At 42.8% G+C, this 21774-nt stretch overlaps 1 protein-coding gene across 1 annotated transcript; it reads left to right on the top strand.

Annotated features, from left to right (window-relative positions):
- The first annotated feature begins 1737 nt into the window (after positions 1-1737).
- Positions 1738-20060, top strand: IRAK1BP1 (interleukin 1 receptor associated kinase 1 binding protein 1). Its single transcript, XM_006131953.5, has 4 exons — positions 1738-2040; positions 9971-10036; positions 16874-17004; positions 18041-20060. Exons 1-4 carry the CDS (start codon positions 1738-1740, stop codon positions 18321-18323), a joined length of 783 nt encoding a protein of 260 aa, XP_006132015.3. The 3' UTR covers positions 18324-20060.
- Positions 20061-21774: the final 1714 nt, after the last annotated feature.

Raw genomic sequence — 21774 nt, 5'->3', positions numbered from 1 at the left:
GGGGGGGGGGGGGGGGAGAGACAGCACATGGAACTAGTGCTGGGGAGAATAGTAATAGAAATGTAGCCATGTTAGTCTGGTGTAGCTGAAGCAAAATACAGGACTATGTAGCACTTTAAAGACTAACAAGATGGTTTATTAGATGATGAGCTTTCGTGGGCCAGACCCACTTCCTCAGATCAAATAGTGGAAGAAAATAGTCACAACCATATATACCAAAGGATACAATTAAAAAAAATGAACACATATGAAAAGGACAAATCACATTTCAGAACAGGAGGGGGATGCGGGGGGAGGAGGAAGGAAGGTAAGTGTCTGTGAATTAATTATATTAGGGGTGGGGAGAGTTAGATGTCTGTGAGTTAATGGTATTAGAGGTGATAATTGGGGAAGCTATCTTGGTAATGGGTAAGATAGTTTGATCCTTTGTTCATTCCTTCCCGGAGAGTGTCGAATTTTAACATGAATGACAGTTCAGAGGATTCCCTTTCAAGTGCAGATGTAAAAGGTCTTTGTAGCAGAATACAGGTGGTTAAGTCATTGAGAGAGTGTCCTTTCTGGTTGAAATGGCAAGAAACTGTTTTTTCTTTGTGATCTTGTCTGATATCTGTTTTGTGGGCATTAATCCTTTGGCGAAGTGTCTGAGATGTTTGTCCAATGTACATAGCAGACGGACACTTTCGGCACATGATAGCATAAATTATATTTCTGGATGCGCAGGAATATGTGTTCTTGATCTTATAACTCACTTGGTTAGGTCCAATAATGGTATCAGCAGAATGAATATGTGGACAAAGCTGGCAACGGGGTTTGTTGCAAGGGAAGGTACCAGGGTTGGTATTAGTGTGGTATGTCCTGTGGTTGTTGGAAAGAATCATCTTGAGGTTAGGTGGTTGTCTATAGGAGACTATGGGTTTGTCTCCCAGAGCCTCTTGGAGTATGGTATCCTGTTCCAGTATAGGCTGTAGTTTATTGATAATGTGTTGGACAGGTTTAAGTTGGGGGTTGTAGGTGATGACAAGTGCTGTTCTATTGTTGGTTTTCTTCGGTCTGTCTTGAAGTAGATGGTTTCTAGGTATTCGTCTGGCTCTGTCAATTTGCTTTTTTATTTCTCCGGGTAGGTAGTTGAGGTTTATAAATGCTTGGTAGAGCTCCTGAAGCTTCTGGTCTCTGTCAGTGGGATTAGAGCAGATGCGGTTATATCGAAGGGCTTGGCTATAGACGATGGATCGTGTGGCGTGTTCTGGATGGGAGCTAGAAGCATGTAGGTAACCGTATGAGTCGGTGGGTTTTCTGTAGAGAGTGGTGTCTAATTTTCCATTGTTGATTTGTACGGTGGTGTCCAGGAAGTGGATCTCTCGGTAGAATGGTCCAGGCTGAGGTTGATGGTGGGGTGTAGGTTGTTGAAACCTCTGTGGAATGTCTCCAGTGTTTCTTGGATCTGGACGCATGGCGCCATTGCGCCAGGACTGCTGTGAACGCGCGTGCCCATGACGCAGCAGGAGGGGCGCGCGACGGAAGCACAAGCCTCGGTGGGAGTCCACAGGCTGGGCCATAGGCGCCTCCTCCCGCAGAAGCAACCGCCTCGCGCTGGGGCGTGGGAAATCCCGCCTCAATAACAAGACGTGACCCCGGGTGCCCCACGTGACCGCGTCCTGTCGCTCCCAGGATGCCGTGGGCGGGCGCTTTCCGGCCCCCGTGGCGTTGGTTGCCATGGTGCCGTAACGGGCCTGCAGAATGTCGCTGTCCCCGCTGCCGCCGTCTCCCGCCCGGGTATTCGTGGAGCTGCTGGCAGCGCCAATCGGGGGTGGCGGGCGGGGGAACGTGCCGGTGTCGGGGCTGCCCGGCGGCCGCAGCGCCCCAGCGCCACCCGGGCGGGAGGTTCACGTGAGCGGTAGCGCGGAGCTGTGCGCGGCCCCGGACCGGGCGCGGGTCTCCATCCGGCTGGGGAGCAGGAAGGGGGAGGCCGGGGAGGCGCGGAGCAGCGTGATCCGGCGGCTGGAATACATCGCGCAGAGCGCCCGGCAGCGCGGGGTGCAGGTGAGAGCGAGCTGCCCCAGCCACTCCCGGGCTGCAAACGCTACCCCCTCCCCCGGCCTAACCCCCACCCCCTGCAGTGCCAGCCCTGAAACGCACCGCGCTCCCCTTTGCGGAGAGGAAGAGTGGAGGTTGCCAGTACGCAGCCGCCTGTATGAACACGGTGCTCAGCTCCAAGCATTCACCCAGCAAGATATTTCTATTTCGATAGGTGCAGCTGGCGCATGAGTCGTACAAACAGGACTGAGTCGGTCCTGTTAGACTCCAGGTTGCCCGTGTCGTATTTTTCTTGCTAAGCGTGGCTACTGATGGGGAAATACACGCTGAGAATCGCCTAGCATTGGGTCTCTTGATCAGCTGCTCACGCAGAATGGTCTTACCCAAAAATATTCAAAGAGTACTTGCCAGCCCTTCGTCAGTGGTTTCTCACAGGGAAACCCAAAGTTTTTCTACTGAAAGTGCCTTCTGCCTCCTAACTTGTATGGGTTAGTTATTAATCCAAGTAAGGTGCTACAAAAGGTTCCGGCCATTCGTCTACACTGCAGGCATCTCGCACAAGAACTGTTTTGTGCAAGAGTTCTTGTGCAAAAGGTCTTCCACAAGAGCGTGTCCACACTGCCATGTGCTTCTGCACAATAGACATGCTTTTGCGCAAGAGCATCCATAGCAGTATGGACACACTCTTACGCAAGAAAGCTCTGATGGCCATTTTAGCCATAGGGGTTTCTTGCGCGAGAAACTCATGTTGCCCTTCTACGCTGCCGTATTGTGGAAGAGCTCATGTGCAAGCGTGCTTATTCCTCATAGGTAGAGGAATAACTCTTCCAGAAGAAGCCCTGTTTTCTAACACTGTACTGTACATTTACTTGCGGCAAGAACAACTGTTATTGCACAAAAAGCCTGCAGTGTAGACGTAGCTGAAGAGTTTTCAAATATGGAAGGTGTTTTTGAGTAAATACAGGGCTGGGCCTTGAGGAAATTTTCAGATCACAGTTGCACAAACCCAATTTCAAAATCAGTGTCTTATACACTATTTGAGAGGGATCTGTAGTTTTATTTACAGGGGAAAAAATCTCAAAAAGTCTATGTGATCTGAAACCAAACAATTTTATAGCAGTGTTTCTTAAACTTTTTAAGACAAGGAACATCAAACAATTTTTTTTTTTATGAGAAACACCAAAGATTTTTTTTTATTGAGGGGGAAAAAAAAGTTGTGGGTAGAAGTACCAGGTAGCTTCAGAAAAAATACCAGACATACTTCATTGAGGGGATTGCTAGATACAACTAAATATCTTTTAAAATGTGGGAAGACCAAGAAAAAGTGACTCATGGAAGCCTAGTTTGTGACTGAGTTCGGAAAAACGGACTTACCTCATCTGAAGAAATGGGTTTTGCTCATGATACTGTGTATATAGTCATTTCATGGTGCATGATAAACAGACACTTACATAATCACTTTCTAAGCATGCACTGTCCTCTTTCAGATATAATTTTCAGAAGGCTCTTCACAGCATTTCTGGAATCGTGTGATCTAGAGCAGACTCAAATAGGAGATGCTGCAAAACCAATGAGACCAGAAAAAAAATACAAATTGAAGTCTGACCTGGGTCAAAGCAAGTTACCTATTTGGGAAAAAGTTGCACATAAATTTAAAGAAACTGTGTCTCAGAATGTAATGCTGATGAGACCTAGGAATGAGAGTAGATTGCCGCTGAGATGTGAACATTCAGGGTGTGTCTAGACTACATGCCTCCTTCGACGGAGGCATGTAGATTAGCCAGATCGAAAGAGGGAAATGAAGCCGCAATTAAAATAATCGCGGCTTCATTTAAATTTAAATGGCTGCCCCGATCTGCCGATCAGCTGTTTGTCGGCAGATCGGGGCAGTCTGGACGCAACGCGCCGACAAAGAAGCCTTTCTTCATCGGCACAGGTAAGCCTCGTGAAACCAGGTTTACCTGTGCCGATGAAGAAAGGCTTCTTTGTCGGCGCATCGCGTCCAGACTGCCCCGATCTGCCGACAAACAGCTGATCGGCAGATCGGGGCAGCTATTTAAATTTAAATGAAGCCGCGATTATTTTAATCGCGGCTTCATTTCCCTCTTCCGATCTGGCTAATCTACATGCCTCCGTCGAAGGAGGCATGTAGTCTAGACACACCCTCAGTGTGATACAGTTGTAAAAAATGTCAATAAAGTCTTGGACTGGAGGAGTAGACGTCTCATCATTAAAAAGGGAGGTATTAATTTTCCTTTACGTTTACAGGGAAGACCACCAAATACCACATTTAGTTATGGATACCTCAGTATCAGTAAGGTGTCGGGGTGATGGTAACTTACAGAACAGCAACCTAAAGTCCCATTTTATTTTGTTGTATGTTTTTCTTCTTCCTGGGTAACTTCCCTGTGGTATAAGTTGCATTGCTTTGTTTCAATTACTACTGCATATGGGAATCATTTAGCCAAATGATAAATATGTACACTTTGTTAATCCATATCACAATTCCTCTTAATCCAGGCCTGGGCAAAATACCCTCCGCAGGCCCACCAGATACAGCCCACAGACGCAGTGGGGAACCTCAGGCAGACTCCCTAACTGTCCCCTGCATGCTGCTGAGAAAAGCTGCTGTAGGGTTGTTTGAACAGCTGTGTGCCTGGAGGGGGTGGAGATGCTTCAGGTGCTGCTCCCACACCCCAGCACAAACCCATTGATTCGTTTCTGACCAATGGGTGCTGCCTGTTGCTAACAGGCAGTTTGTGAAGCACCCTCTTTCCCCTCCCCTTAGGCTCATAGCTGTTCAAAAACCACATGGCCCCTACAGCCAGTGTGGGGGTTGGGCAGGCAAGGAGTCTGCTTGAGAAGGCTGCTGGCTAGGAGCCAAGCAGGTAAGTCTCCTGGCCAGAACCTGCCTTTGGCACCCCAACCCTCCACCCCACATAGCCCTCTGCCCCCATAGTCCCTCCCAGATTCTGCACCTGAATCCCTTGCCTCATGTCACAACCCACGTCCTCTGTCCCCCCTCCTGCAGCCCAATCCTCTCCACCCATCTTGCACCCCAGTCCCCTGCCCCAGGTCACAGCCCCCTCTTCCCAAAGTCAAAACCCAAACCTCTGCACCTTAGTCCCCTAACTCAGGTCACAACTGCCTCCTTCACCCCTAGACTCTGCACCTCCTCCATTAATATGGAACAGTGCGGCCTTTGACCACTTTACAAATTCTTGGAGTGCCCGCCCCCCATGAAAAATTATTACCCACCCATTCCTTAATCATTTTTGTTGTACTATGGAGTTGTACTATGTAGATCGGTACAGCACAACCTTTGTAGCAGTAAGAGCTGCATTTGCAGTTTAACAGAAAGCCTGAGGGCTGCACCTAACTTCCATATATATTTACATAGGATTTTAATCAGAAATAAGCCACACAGTAGCATTTATTTATAGAGTGCTTTAAGTGTACACAATTCACAAAACATAGAATCTGCTGTGGGGGCTTGTAGAGAAGTAAAATGTTTGGGGAAGCACTCTTATTTAGCCAGTTGTTTATAAATCTCCCCTGCTATTAAAGTAACAGATCTTTTATATTTGACTGTTGGAATGTCAATTTTATAAGCATGCAAGATGTCATCGTGATATGGTTGAGAGAGAAAGTGGGATTAGAGCACAAATCCCATTTGTGAGACATAATTGCAGTATGCTTTGAACACCAATTGACCTTATCTAGGTGTTATAGTCTCCAATTCTAGATAACCTGTCTAGGGTCATATTTTAATTGGTTGGGGCACTTGGGAGGTGTCAGAATACACTGTTTCCCATGAGTACATAGATGGGACTTTACGACAAAACAAGACAAAAAACCTTATGCCAAGGAGGGGAAACAATAAACGCAGAATTAAAAAATAGAATATTTCCAGTGCTGTTCCATTTTGTCCTGCATACTGTTTGTCATAGTGAAAAGTTACATTGGAAAATAGCTTTGGAGAAATATATACAAAGATTTTTAAAAGGCAGTTGTATCTGATATATTAATTGGTAATCTATGAATACACAATGTTATAGCCAATGCTACTGTAAACTAAGAACATATGTTTTCAGACTTAAGTTTTTTCTTCCTTTATGACCTTTGTCTTACCTTTCATATCAAGTAATATGGGTTAAAAGTTTCTTTTTCAGTGATAACCAAAGTAGAGTGGAACAAAACTTACCATCTAGCTTCGGACATTTCCTTTTTCATAATTAGATGCTTTTCACCTTGGCATTAGCTTTCATATTTTGTTTAGAATGGTCATGCATTTCAGCATCTGTGGTGCAATCAGACTTGGCTGCCAAGTGGCACCTCCTAGCAGAGGAAAATTTACAGGCAGTGCAAGGCTTATGGTAGTAGCAGCTTTTGTAGGATTTTCATGCTTTGAGAGTGGGGGGGGAATGGATAAGCAGAGAGAGACAGCACCCCCATGTAGGATATTTAGCCTTAGACTTATCTCTGCAACAAGAACGATCTTTTTATTTTGTTTATACTGCATCTAGTACAAAGAAATTCTGTTACAAGACTGAACATCCTACATGTTATTGCAAAACAAACAAATAAATGACCTTTTTCTGGAACAGTGATTTAGTTAATTAATCCTGGAAAAATACAGTTGGTAAACAAAGCACATGTGTGATTCCTTTGAAAATAGATTTATAGATTGATGGAGTGGATAAGATAACATGCCTTACATGTGATCTGTTAATTTTTCAATTTAGAATGATTAATTATCCTACAGTCTTGTCCCACTGAAACTTAGAAAATGGAATAAACCATTGCACAAGTTTTGAGAACATAGCACAAATGTAAAGCTCATCATAAAGCAGGGTTGGAGAACCTTAGGCCCGGGGATTGGATATGGCCCCCAGCTTGCCTGGATCTGGCCCCTGAGACTTAGGGCTCCCCTCCCCAACATTGGGAAGTCCGTGCTGGTGCTCCAACTTCCCTCTGTCCCATCGTGGGGCAGGAGCACACAAAATATACTAGCCTGGGCACTGCCTAGGCTCTGGAGTGGAAGGAAAATATGCGGAATGTCTTTCTTCTTCTCAGTCAGGAGCCACGTCAATGAGGGTTTTTTGGATTTGCTTCACATTTGTGTGGTATGTGGCTCCCAACTGATTTTTCTATGGGTCAGTGGCCCCCGACCCAAAAAAGGTTCCCCCACCCCTGTCTTGATAAAACTAATTTTTTTCATGTGTCTAGTGTGATTGAACGGATAGCTCCTCAAAAGGAAAAAAAAAATAATAGCAGTTACAATAAACTTTTCCTTTTCTGCTAGTAAGTCATAATTCTGATTAAGAACTCCACTAATATCCATCCTTCCCTCACCTTCCTCTTATCTGAAAGAGGAAGAACATCTCAAGAGAAAAACATTATAAATAGGAGCAAAAAAAATCTCCAAGGGAAGATTATTGTAAAAGTTAATAATCATATAATTAAGCATACATTTTTCCACTTATCTTCATCTGGAATTGATTATTGCTAAAAACTGTTAACTTCAAATGTTGAATGTGATGAGATAAATATGAACTTCTTGTGAAATATTATCAAAACAGATACACAAAATGTCTCACCGCCACTTATGTTGTAATAGGACCCAAAACCACATGATGGCAGTGTCCTTAAATATATATGCAGCACATATAAATTATCAAATCAAGCAATTGTACTTCAGTCTGTGGAGAGAGAGGATGGGCTTCAAACATTTTGAATGGATTTGGGAGACATTTTGCTTCTTTCTATTCCGATTACCAACTTAGCAGTTTGTTATTAGTCTTGTCAGTTTGGTTATTTCTATGCAGTGTTTAACAGAGGTTGGAAGAAGAGCGAAAAAAGGTTTCCTACGAATGTCCAAATAAATGGACTACATCTGTCTACTGATATTAAAAATATTGTAGGAATTGCTTTTAAAAACATTTTGAAGCTATTTTATAAGCTAAGTACATTTTTAGAGTTGAATTGACTCATGTCCTCTCTGTTGAAGTGGTGCAATTTGGTCAATATGGTCAAATCATTTGTTGGCCTTAACTGAAGAGGCTGCAAAAAATTAACTGCACTTGAAACTTGTCCATTGGGAATTGTACTGAAACTTCCAAACCCATTTTTTATAAAAAATAAAAAATAACAAATAGTCTAGCAGCACCTTAAAGACTAACAAAACATGTAGATGGTATTGTGAGCTTTCATGGGCACAACTCACTTCTTCATCTGAAGAAATAGGTTGTGCCCACGAAAGCTCATGATAGCATCTACATGTTTTGTTAGTCTTTAAGGTGCTGCTAGACTATTAGTTGTTTTTTATTTTTTTCCTGTTACAGACTAAGGGTATGTCTACACTACCACCCTAGTTTGAACTAGGGTGGTAGTGTACACATACCCTAACTCAGCTACCCCTCTGAACCATTTTTATAGGTAAACTTGGCAGGATTAGTTTGTTATTGGTAAGTGTCATTAAATGTCAGTTTTACCATACACACATAAATTAATAAAATATTTCCATTGATAATAATCAAAACTTACTGATAGGCAGATTAAGAAAAATGATGCTTGAGAGCTTAAGTTTAGTTTAAAGATATTAGCCTGTGTATTGTTTCACAATTTGTGTGTTAAAAGTTCTAAATCTTGAACTTGTTAAACCTCAACATCTGTCATTAAATAATCAACAATCACACCCAGACTTTTGTGGTTCTGAAAATGTAAACTACTAAAAATGCTCAAATATAACTATATCCCAATTTAAAAAAAAGTTTAATTCTACCAACCCTCATGCACAATGGTAATAATTTGAGCTGACTCAAACTGGTAACTAGAAATGCTTGTGTCATTACATAGTGCCATAGATGGGTGCATATTACCTTAGGGATTGCTGACAACAAGCAGATGTTTTTAGGGGTCTAGAAAACACTGTTTTCTCTTTAAACTCATTGTTTCGTAAGTTGGATGGAGTGTTATGCAGTAATACACTGCCAAAAACACAGATTTGACTGCCACTTTCAATTTCTGCTCCTTTTGAAATGTATTATGGAGGGAAACATTATTAAATGCTTAATGCTTATTAAAGGAACCATTGCTGTCCAGAACACTAGACATATCACTTTTCAAAAGAAACTTGCAGTCTTTAACTTCCATCTAGATTCTAACTGAAGAGAGTGGTGTATCAAGTTTCCTATGTATGTTTCTGAGCTACCAGTAACATGCTAATAGGGAAAGTTAGAATTAAGGATGTTAAATATTAGTTAATTTCCTAGTTGAGTAGTCATTAGGCGCTTCTGCATTCCTGCTTTGAAATGTACAAGAGTCCCCAGTGGGGGCTCTTGTGCATTTCAAAGTGGAAGCGCCCTCATGGAGCCTGGAGTCAGCTCTGGTGACCCCGGGCTCCATGTTACGCTGCCAATTTGAAATGCCATGCAGAGCCCGGGGTCAGCTGGGGAGACTCCCCAACTGATCCCAAGCTTCATGCGGCATTTCAGCAGAACCCGGGGTCAGCTGGGGATTCCCCAGCTGATCCTGGGTTTCACTGAAATGTCATATGGAGCCCAGGAACAGCTGGGGAGTCCCCAGCTCACCCCAGGCTCTGCGTGCATTTCAAATCGGCAGCGCAACATGGACTCTCCAGCTGACCGTGGGCTCCATGCAGGTGCTGCCGCTTTGAAATGCCACCTTGTTCAGGCTCAGCTGTGCAGCGCTGCCGCTTTGAAGTACCCTCTCTTTCCCCCCCCCTTTGCTGCCTCTGTCTGATAGAGGCAGCAAGAGGGGGAGGAAACGACTAGTCGACTGACTATCCGATAAGCATTTGCTTTTCAGATAGTTGACTAGTCCTTAACATCCTTAGTTAGAATATACCATGTAACATATGAACACAAATTGTTAACTGCTGTGGTTACAATTATACTCTTGTACTTTGTTTCAGGAAGAAAATGTGATAGTGACAAAGGATTTCAGTAGAGTAGAAAATGCTTATCAAATGGAAGCAGAGGTATGTATGTATTCACCATAGCAAGGGGAATAACCATTCACCCAGACGTAATGAGTTTGTGGGTTTAGTCTTTTCTCCACAAAACTAGGAAGGGACAGTTACATATGATACAGCACTGAGACTTTCCTACGAGGGCCAGTATAGGTAGTAAAATTAAAAAGGCACCTCACAGAACTTTACAAGAAGTAAGCTAGGTTCTGGTGTAAGAGACAGAGTTAAGATTGTCTTCATTGTTTGTAGAGTGGAGTCCATTCATCCCATCATAACAGGGAAGCTATACTACATATGTTGGATGTTAGGAGAGCCTTGGCCTTCTATTTCAATAAAATGAAGTCCTTTTAGGAAATCTCTATCCCATATTCTTCCTATCAATTGGGGGAAGATCAAAAAGCACAGTGATATCAGCTCAGACTCTCTCAAGGAGCAATGTGTATGATATTTAATATGAAATCAAAGAAAAAGAAAATTAACACTACCCTTGGAGTACATGTATCATCATCCTTTCTAACAACTCAAGCTAGTAAACACACCAAAATGCGTATTATCCACCCATAGCTCAGGTTCAAGATGTTAAACAAATATATGAGTCAACTAGAAATAGTATTTGCAAGGAGAACATGAATAATACAATATTGACTGATATTGGAAAGGCTAATAAAAGGTATTCAGTAAGGCTTATTCAGTTTCTCTGGGGAATGTTTAGGATCCGTGCTATATAAGAACACGTGAAACAGAGAGACCTGTAAAAACAGATAAAAGTTCTCCCAGTTTGAAACTTTAACTTTGTGTGCATCACCAACTCAAAGAATAAAAGCCCCAGAACAAAGTAACACATGGCTTCAGGGTTTGTAGACAAATGCATGTTTCAAAGAGCTTGAAAATAAGGTTTCATCCTACAAAACAACTAGCATCACACCAATTACTTGCTACTTCTGACTCATAAGAGCCAGAACTCTACGACATAGCAAAGATCTGGCCTTAATGCAATATAATCTATCATGTACTAATTAGTAACACAGAATTTTAAAAAAAAAACAACCACCATTAAGATCAGAGTTTTAGATATCTGCAACACTCCAAAAAAAATATCTGTTAAAAAATCTTTTTTCTCACCATAAGTTGTTAACACCTATGTAAACTTTTTTTGAAATGTAATCATGCAAATGTCCTGGCACACCAACTCCCATGCAGCCTGCTCCGCCACCACTCCAACCCAGCCAGCCAGAGAGGAATGCAGCAAGTGAATTGTGACACCCCAAACAAACTGCCCCCTGCCTCCACCTCACTGCACAGATGCCAGCATCCATGCTGTTACTCCCACCTATCCTCCCTTGTGCAATCTCTCCCCTCAGCCCAGCTGGGAATGAAGATAAAATCTTGCTTCTCAAACTTGCAGGCACCAGCAGTCTAGCTGGGAGTTAGGACAGGACACACAGCATAAACAAATTATCCACCCCTCCTCCACCTCACCCCAAGACACAACACAAAAATGTTCCCTGAAGTCTTGTGAATGGGATATATTTGAAAAATTATGTAAGTTATTAATGTTGAATCAATTTGTTTTTCTATAAACGACAGCAAGGCTTGGGTAAACAGCTGAACTAATTCTTAAATAGAGCAATGTTGGTTGAGTTCTTGCTATCACCAGTTTTTCTCTACCATTAATTCCTGCAACCCACCATCTCCTGCAGTTCTGCTAGACGTAAGAATACTCTCTTCGTTGCAGTTTTATGAAGAGGCTCAGAGCTGCAGCACAGCTTGTGCAAGCCAACACTCCTCCTCCCTGAAATCCTGCTTCCAGAGCAGCAGTTTGCTTAACTCATAACCTTTAAAAAAGTTACTGTTTAGGCTCTTGTTTGGGACAACTTGAGCATTTTATTAGTCTTCAAGCCTTCCCTGATCCAGGCTTTGAGCAGTCTTGGACATAGCCATCCTCAGCCTCCACTGCTCTTTTCTCGGACATAGCAGAGCAGCCATGTGAGCAGTCGCAAAATCACAAAGGTGCTCTGTATGCAGGGCAGCTCTCTCAGGCACTTGACCTGAGATGAAAGATGTCCAAACTGCTCCCAGTCAGAGTATTCTAACTTTGCTAGAACACCGAGCTCTGAATGGAACAGGCAATATTGGCCTCCCAATCAACTCAGAGAGCAGTGACATCACCATAAAGAAACCCAAAAAGGAGACAGGGCAGAGCAAACGGAAATTCTAAGGTTTTGAGCTTGAGGTTTTGACTCTCCTATGCTCCTTTTTTGAAGGTATTATTAGAGAGAAGTGAGAAACTCAACTGGGTAAGCACATTATTATATGCAATATTAGATTTTTCCTAACTTCAAGAACCAAAAAGTTCTGTTACTGAGGTTCAAAAAATAGGCACTGCGGAAGCATCCTTAGCAAGATACATGGTTATTCTGGTGGATGGTGAATTCTTTTCCTAAGGATCCTTCAGATGGAGGCCACCCAGACTCTGGCCAGTCAAGTACAGGCAGTCCCCGAGTTACGCGGATCCGACTTATGTCGGATCCGCTGTTACGAACGGGGCCCTTCCTCTCCCTGGTCTCCAGCAGACCAGGGAGAGGAAGCAAAGCGGCGGAACACGCGGGCAGCAGACAGGGCTGTCCGCTGCCCACGTGCTCCGCGGCTTGGCTCTGCTTTGCGTCCCCCCCCCCCCCCCGTCCCCCTGGTCTGCAGACCAGGGGGACGGGGGGGGACGGGGGCAAAGCAGAGCCAAGCCGCGGAGCACGCGGTCAGCTGACAGCCCAGACGCGTGTTCCGCTGCTTTGCTCCCCGTCCCCCTGGTCTGCAGACCAGGGGGACGGGGAGCAAAGCAGAGCAAAGCCACGGAGCCCGAGGGCAGCAGGACAGCCACGGCGCGTCTAGGCTGTCCCGCTGCCCCTGTGCTCCGCGGCTTTGCTCCGGACACCTGTGGTACAGCACCTGGGGCGCTGCCAGTTGGTCCCGTAGCGCCGCTCTGGGCGCTACTGGACCAACCGGGCAGCACCCCAGCTGCTCTGCCCCAGGCGTCCTGATTCAGCCACTGCTGGTCAGTTTCAGCAGCGGCTGAATCAGGACGCCTGGGGCAGAGCAGCTGGGGTGCTGCTGGGTTGGTCCAGTAGCGCCGAGGAGCGGCGGCACTACTGGACCAACCCAGCAGCACCCCAGCTGCTCTGCCCCAGGCGTCCCCAAGTCAGCAGCTGCTGAAACTGACCAGTGGCTGACTACAGGAAGCCCCTGCCCCGGGCTTCCTGGAATCAGCCGCTGATCAGTTTCAGCAGCAGCTGACTTGGGGATGCCTGGGGTTCTTAAGTTGAATCTGTATGTAAGTCAGAACTGGCGTCCAGATTCAGCCGCTGTTGAAACTGAGCAGTTTCAGCAGCGGCTGAATCTGGACGCCAGTTCCGACTTACATACAGATTCAACTTAAGAACAAACCTACAGTCCCTATCTTGTACGTAACCCGGGGACTGCCTGTATAGTTAGGCAGGCCAAAAACAACTTGAAAATCAACTAGCTAAAGGCACAAAAACTATCAGCAAAAATGTTAAGTACAGTAAAACTCCAGTGGTCCGGCACTCCTGATAGTCCGGCACCACCTGGAACCCAGAAGTGCTCCAGGCAGCTGGACAATTGGAGCTGCTCTGTCCCGGGCTTCCCGGAGTCAGCAGCTGGTCAGTTTCAGCAGCGGCTGACTTGGGGACACCCGAGGCAGAACAGCTGGGGTTCTGGGTTGGTCCCGTAGTGCCGCTCCTCGGCACTGTGGGACCAACCCGGCAGCACCCCAGCTGCTCTCCCCCGGGCGTCCCCAAGTCAGCCGCTGCTGAAACTGACCAGTCGCTGACTCTGTGAAGCCTGGGGCAGAGCAGCTGGGGTGCTGCCGTGTTGGTCCCATAGCGCCACCCCCCATCCTCCCCACCCCACCCCACTCCTGACCCCTCATAGCCCCCCTTCCAATAGTCCAGCATATTTGATAATCCAGCACCCCCTGGGTCCTAAAGGTGCCGGATTATCTGAAGTTTACTGTATTTCAGAAGCAGGAAGCCTGCCAAACATTCATTGAGGCCTCTGGATGATCAGTGAAGTTCTTAAGAAAGACAAGACTGCTATGGAGAAACTACATTAATTCTTTGTATCTGTCTTCACTGCAGAGGATGTGAGGAAGATTTCCACACGTTCTTTTTAGGTGACAGATCTAAGGAACTGCCCCAGATTGAGGTGTTGATAGAGGAAGTTTTGGAACAAATTGATAAACAGTTGGAATGTCCACGATTCAAGAATTGGCCAGCCAAGAAAAGGTGCTCCTCCAATGGGCAAATAGCTTCAGTACTAATTGCACTGGCCTTCCAGCTGCCCAAATAGCAGGCTCCTCTGTCACTTTTGGTACTAAGAAAACAGTAGTTGCTATGTGACTTAATTCTGACAGTGGCAACAAGGGGAAACTGAAACCCCATGCTGTGATAGTGGTAGTGCTGACCGAATACCCAGTACCAAGCATCTCAGTGCCTCCACAGATGATGGCACCACCTACAGCACACATCACACACAAGCCACACATCAGCACTCATGAGCAGATCACACCATCTAGTACTGACACCTACTACTATAGATGTGACAGGTTAAAGGGTGATGTTTACAGGTTCTGGTTAACTGTTAATTGGTGGGGGCTGCTCCTATCCTGTGAGGGGCCCGCTGCAGACAGGGCTGCTTCAGTCACCTCCCGCCCAGGCCCTTTTTAATCAGTTAACTGATTAAATAGGATTTTACATCCCTACCTACTACATTGGTTAACGGCATTATCAAACATGACAGAATGGACTTTCTGTCCTCCACGGAAGCTTCTTATTGGCAGAAAGGCGCTCCAGAGATGGCTTTGCTTTTGGCCAGTCCTCAAGGGGGTAGAGGTCTATTTAATTCTTTTTCTGTTTACCTTTTCTTTTCCCTCCCTACTCCTGTTCACTGCTCGTTACTTGTCATGCATAACAAAATTATGGAGAGACTTGGCTGCAGAATGAAAATTTTCTTACAATAATTTCTTTTCTGCTGTGAGCGCCTCCTACTATTCTACCCAACCTAGCTGGCTTTCTGCCAAGGATCAGCCTTTTGTTTGCATATTTTCCATGAAGGGAGTTGGCCTGGTATACAGTTAATGCATTGGTCATTGATGTTATGCTTATAAATATTTTTCTCTGAGTTTTTTACACAGCTGTGGAATGACTCACCTGTCAGCAAGAGGGGGAAGGGAGTATGGCCAGCATGAGCTGCATTGCAGCTATGAATCAACACTGAAAGCTGCAAGGGAGAAGAGTAGCTTTGTGCATAGCAGAATTGTGGGAGATGCTTCTAGCAGAAAGGAAATTATTAATTAAACAATTTTCTATTTCGTGCAACAGTTCTGTGAATTATAATTGCTCAGTAGTAAGAGAAGGACTGAACAGATGCAGTAAGTGTCCCAGCAGTTACTGTGTTCAAAGAGTCTTGAGAGCATATTAGTTTGGGCATCAAACTCCAGCAAAAAAATCTCCCATGGCACTGCTACCTAGTCCTCTTTGTGCATTGTGTTAGTGCTGTGGCAGGACACACAGGAAGCCCTCAAAGCACACAAACATCAGGACTCACAGTGGTCTTGGTCTTGCCCCATTTATAGAAGTAGAGTTCTCTCTGTAACAGAGCCCTCTGAACAAACGAGTTATTCGCAAATTGAAAGTCACACTCTCCAATATGTTTTTGGATACTTCCCAGAGTCATGCAAATGTAAAGTATCTGTTAGCCCAGTTCAACTGTGTGATTTTGGTATCTTAAGTAAATAAAGACATTATTTAAGATTGATAGTGTATATCGTAAGAAATATAGCAAGGTAGCATTCTCTTTGTGTTTCTTGTTTAGTGTTTGTATGAAACTAATAGTTTTTTAAGAAGACAAAGGAATGTCCAAGACAAAAAGTTATAGCTGAGTTAATATACCTCATTACTTGAGGACAAAATGGTTTATCCTGCAGTAATGACACAATGGGGAAGAAATATGGGGGGCAGGAAATCTTATATCTTGAAAAATCAATTTAATCTAACCATGAACCCTAAACACTAAAATTGCCTGAATCATAATTAAATATTTTTGCATGGTATTACTATAGGGCAGAGTTAAGGTTGTTTTGCTGTCTTAATTGTGCATTTCTTAACATGTTTAAATATTACTCATATTCCCAGGGTTTTAATGCTTGGTTTTGGGATAATTACAACATTCCTGTTACTTTTTTTAATTTTTACCCATAAGTTACTGAGATATACTTTTAACCTTAACTATTTTTTGCGGGGGAAGGGCAAGAAACACAGATTTAAATATAAGTTGTATTTCTTGGATTTTACCCTTAAAATTCAGTATTAATAAAAGATTAGTCACTAAAAACTGAGTTTAGTCTTCATGTAAGTACATGTAAAATTTGTACTGCAGTTTTCCTTCCTGTTATATCTTCTTCACCCCATTTGCCTAGTTTTCTGAGTAATCATTCCTGAAGTAGTATTTGTCATTTGTACTTGCCTAAGCTGTCTTCAAAATGCAAGAATTAGTGACACAAAGCTCATACCACCTTTAAGGGCACATTTTCATTTCTCTAACTTGCTAACGTAACAAAAATTCTAGAGTTCCACACAAAGAACATTTTCGGAATCCATTATTTTAATTTTGCTGCAAAACAATGATCAATTAACTGTACGGCTGCAGGCATCTTCTAGGCAAATAGCAATGGAAGTATAGGGTTGTTCTTAAATATCATGTTTGCAATATATCCTTGTAATTAAGTCACTGAAAACAAAGTTGCTTTGGTAATCTACTTATGTTCACTTACAGGTCTGCATTACATTTAGCGATTTTGGAAAAATGCAGAACATTTGCAACTTACTTGTTGAGAAACTGGGTAGTTCTGTTTTTATCACTCCACCTCACTTCTACCATACAGCGGAGGCTGTAGATACCCTTCGGTAAGTTCTCCCTCTCCTCTCCATACAAATGCACAGCCTCCAAAAGCATTTTCACAATACATAATCCACACTGCTATCTACCTGTTGCCCACTCCTACTTAAAGGAAAATTCAAGAAAAATTATACAAATTTTATAAATACAATTCCAGTTAGCTTGCAAATGGGAAACTTAATCTTTCATAGAGGCTGCAATGCCCTTGTATAAAGGCAGAAAATAAGCTTTTCCATGATTCCAGCAGGAAAAACAATCTGTTTATAATGTGCTCAGTCAGCATATCTGTTTTTTAGAGGATGGGGTTAAATCAAAGCAAATAATTTTGTTTAGGATTTCTTTGTGAAGGTACAAACATTTAACAGCCTTCATCCACTTCCCCAAGTGCTGCTATTGACTTTCCTTCTCTTAGCTTTTGACAACAAACTTTGAAATACACCTTTCTAAAGAAACTCCATTTCAGTTACTCTGAGGAGAAAGAAATGCTGTCTAACATCAAAACATTCTTCTGTAGCACCTCAACAATAGAGGGAGAGTTAATTTGCCATGAAGGACATGAGACAAGTATTCAGTGGTTGATAAAGGAAGGTGCCTGGGGAGATTAACTACATTTATCTTCCCCTAGAGTTTTTCAGTTCACATTGGGATGAACTGAAAGAGCATTCCAAAGACTGTTTCCCCGTTGAACGAACACACACACACATACACACACACACACACCCACCCTTCTCCATCTCATCTGACGATCAGACTCTACAGATCAGCACAGCTGCTTCCAAGAAACAAGTTGTCATCCACTGATTTAAAAAATGTTGAAATTGACACAGAGGTGTGGTTGTGAGTAATATGTATTTAAATTTCTAGTCATGAAATTTGTTAGCACAATGGAGTTTTCCCTTTGCATGCTCTCCATTTTTAACTATCAAGCATATGACTGGGGAAGTAGATGCACCTAGCATCTATGTAGTCACAAAAATAATGATTTGTCAAGAGTTTCCGAGCTATAGTTGGATCAACTAAGTTATCTTGTTTTCTACCTCCCAGACGTCAAGTGTGTCTTGCTGCTGTTGGGAACACACGTCGAAAAGCTCAAGAAGTCTGTCGACTGTTTGGCCAGTCATTGGGAAAACCACTGCTAATCAGAGAAGAAGAAATGAAAGAATGGGAAGGCCAAATAGACAGTCACTCATCCAATTCCTCAGACACAATGACTTTGCAGCAGAGAATCCAAAGTGCCACTATTTATGCTTCTTCTAAAGTATTTGCTATTTTTGAGATAAAGGGAAGAGAAAAGAGGAAAAAACAAGTTTATCTAGAAGCATCTTAGAGCATTTTTTATATTTGTCTCTGACAAATCTAGGAATAAATTTATATACTTTAAAGTACACATTTATTCAGTTTTTCAGACTTGCATCTTTCACTATAATCAGGAAAAACTAGTTAATAAAATTAGTTCGTCCCTGGCCACCCATAAGACCAAATTGTTCTCAGAACTACCTGGAGATACACAAGTAGTTTTATTGTGGTTTTTCAAATAAACCACAAGCTACACTGAAATCACTGGCAGTTTCCATGAGAGGAGAGGAAGGTTCAACGTATTTGTACAGGTTTCATGCCATCACTAGGATTCCTCTCTTTTCTCCACTCTTATTTACAGAGGGTAGAGTAGGAGGTTCCTGCATATAACTTTTTTGTCTGATAGATGTGCCTTTAACACATTTATTTTCTCTCTTACACCTGGAAAAGACTGATTAAATATTACATTTCTTAGACATTAGCCTGTGTCCTAAGAGTTGGTTTAAACATATTAGGCAGAGATAAGTAGCTCAGTGTAAACTCTTTCCAAATAGTAGATATTCACATTATAGATTTACTTACTGCAAATATCCACTAGAACTTGCTAACATTTTAGTCCCAGTTGGCCTCTATCTAGATCTGTGCCCTTCAACTAGTTTGAATAAATTATTTTTGATGAAACAGTGCACTCTAGACTGTTTAGCTTGCACAAAGGCTAAAATACTTGACGTGCACAATGTTTGGTGCTATTAGCTGCAATGCAGTGATATTTAAAGCTTTCCTCCCAAGCTAGTGAGAACTAAATTATTCATTGTCCTCAATTCACAATATTCTGAATATATATATATAGAGAGAGAGAGAGAGAATGAGAGAGAGAGAGAGAGAGAGCACATTTTACTTTGAGTAACCTCAACATAATACATTACTGAATATGATACAGTCAGCTGTAATAGAACCAAAATAAGCCATTAACATATGTTTCATGCAGAAATTCAATTTTATTTCTTTACTGAAATAATTTACAAATAGGTTTTACTCATGCTTCAGTTATGGGGTAGTTTTTTTCAGCCATGGTTGCAAAATATATTTAAATCCATCATGTCTACTAAAGTAATCTGTCAGATCAGGATGATGTATCTGCAGAAAGAATTTTACAAATTGATTGATAATATCAGCATTACTGAAAAAGGCTTGGTGATTTAACAGTACTGAAGCTATTATTAGTTTTTTTTAAAAAACCTTGAATAGCTGTTATTGTTTCGATGGCACAAATTCAGTGAAATTAAGAAGTAGAAAAGCAGGTACTGTACAAATTTTAGTTTTCCAAGAGGTCGGAGCACTTTACAAATAAGCCTTACCTCAGTTAGGTTATTAAAGATAAGGAAACTAAGTGATTTGTCCAAACTGGACTGAGTCAGTGAAATCCAGAAATAAAGCCCATCTTTTGTAGCAGCCTGTTCACAACAGACACTAAATTGATATTTTAGAAAATCCTAAAGTCATGCAGATGGACTGTAGGAAGGTGAAAGTAGGCAGCATTTAAGATTATTAGCATTCTATACCCATTGAAGATATGTATACAAAAATACAGCCGTATCATTCAATTTGTACCTGTACAATTTATGTAAAGTTTGCATATCTGCTTTTCCTGTGACCTCTCTCTGTTATTTCAGAATATTGACCTACTTATACTGAGTTGATCAAAAGATCTTTGATTACAAAAGGGTAACAAACAAGTCAAAATTAAAGATGACTTCACTCCTGCAAATATACTACCTTTAATCCCATAATAATTATTTCTTCCTCAGAAATGTAAGCTATAGACTTGCCAAATCTGTTGTCCCGCTGAATAAGAATTTGGCAGTGAGGCGTGTCTCTTAGATCCTATAATGTAAAAGGACAAATAAAAATAAGCCACAAGGAAGTATTCACAGACAAGCTCTATTCCCCTAGCAAATCAAATTTTTAAAAAAAGAGTCCTATTACAAGTTAGCCTTTTGGAAATATTTGACTGTTTACATAGGCAAAAGACTTTTATTTTGTAGCAAGATTAATCACCATTTACTTCTGGTTTACATTTAATATAGTTATTCATTTCTTATCAAAATTATATGTTAAAACCTTGGCATATCTGAAGCACTTCTGAAAATTCAATATCACGAAGGACAAGATCCTCAGCCTTTTGTTTAATCCTGTTTTTGTCACCTCCAGTGGAGAAAAGGAGACTTAGAACTACAGGCAAAGAAACAATTCTTACTTTATAATTTTCCGTTACCAGCTTCTCTCCAAATTAATTACTAATTGGCTAATGCCCTTCCCCCCACCCCAACTATACCGTCTAGAGGCAGTGTTATTACTGGAAGCTCCAGGGTAGGCATGTGAACAAGTAGTCAAGTAGCACTATCAACCACTCGATCACCTCCCACCCCCACTTCTCTGAACTCTTAAAGGGACAGAGAGGCACCAGCGCTAAGACATTGGCTCAATCTCTGGTCCCCCACCAGGTCTTAGGACAACCCCTTTCCCCCCACTGCCCCTATATTCTTAAAGGGACAGAGCAGCAGCAGCCTGTCCTGCAGGTCAATCTCATCACAGACCTCCCCTCCGCCCCCCCCCCCCCCCAATTGCCACTCTACATTTTTAAAGGGACAGAACAGTGGCAGTTGGTCAGAGCAGAGGCAGCTGCTCCTCTCTGTCCCTTTAAGAGTGCAGTGTGGCAGATGAGGAGGGTTCTGCTGAGACCTGGAAGTGAGTTCTGTAACTGCCTTTCCCTAACAAGTAGTCAAGTAGTTGATGGAAATTCCATCCTAGCAGATTTATCGCTACTTAACATCCCTACTCCATGACCTCAGCTCTGCCTTTCATTTCAGACCACCAGGAGAGTTCTCCTGCAGCAACCCTTTATTAGCATTAAGACAACTTAATGTTTTAAATTAACCTTAAGACAAGTCTCGCTTTAGAGATAACCAAAGTTAATTATAATAGAACAACAGGCAGAAATTAAAATCCTTGCATCCCATATATATAATTGTATAAGCTAAGGAATTATGTGGGAACAAGCCCAGTATCATGTAGCTATGTTTCTTAGGCCATGTCTACACTAGGAAACTCTTTCAAAATCACTAAATTCGGCTTATGAACTCCTCCTGATATAACAAATTTGAACTTGTGCGTCCTCCTTCTATGGAGGCATCAAAATTAGTCCGAAATAGAATGTCCACATTTAACAGAGCCTGCCTCAGACTTAGAGCCCCCAGAAGCACTCTGGGGAATGGGCCAGGAGGGAAGATACTTCCTGTGGCTTTTTGATCCAGCAAAATGCAACAAGTGTTTATAGGGGCTCCTCTCCATGCCCGCATCTCACAAGGCACTCCTCCACCGCCTCCCCCCTCACAGGACAGAAATGGGCTGCAGTGGGCACACATCTACCACAGCACTGCCACCATGAAGCCAGAGCTGCTGCAAAGCATTGCCATGTTCTT

Source organism: Pelodiscus sinensis, chromosome 3, assembly GCF_052426305.1.
Source record: "Pelodiscus sinensis isolate ZL-2025 chromosome 3, ASM5242630v1, whole genome shotgun sequence".
Classification (NCBI taxonomy): Eukaryota; Metazoa; Chordata; order Testudines; family Trionychidae; genus Pelodiscus; species Pelodiscus sinensis.
The sequence above is the reverse complement of the archived record's forward strand: the minus strand, read 5'-3'. Positions and strand labels throughout refer to the sequence as shown.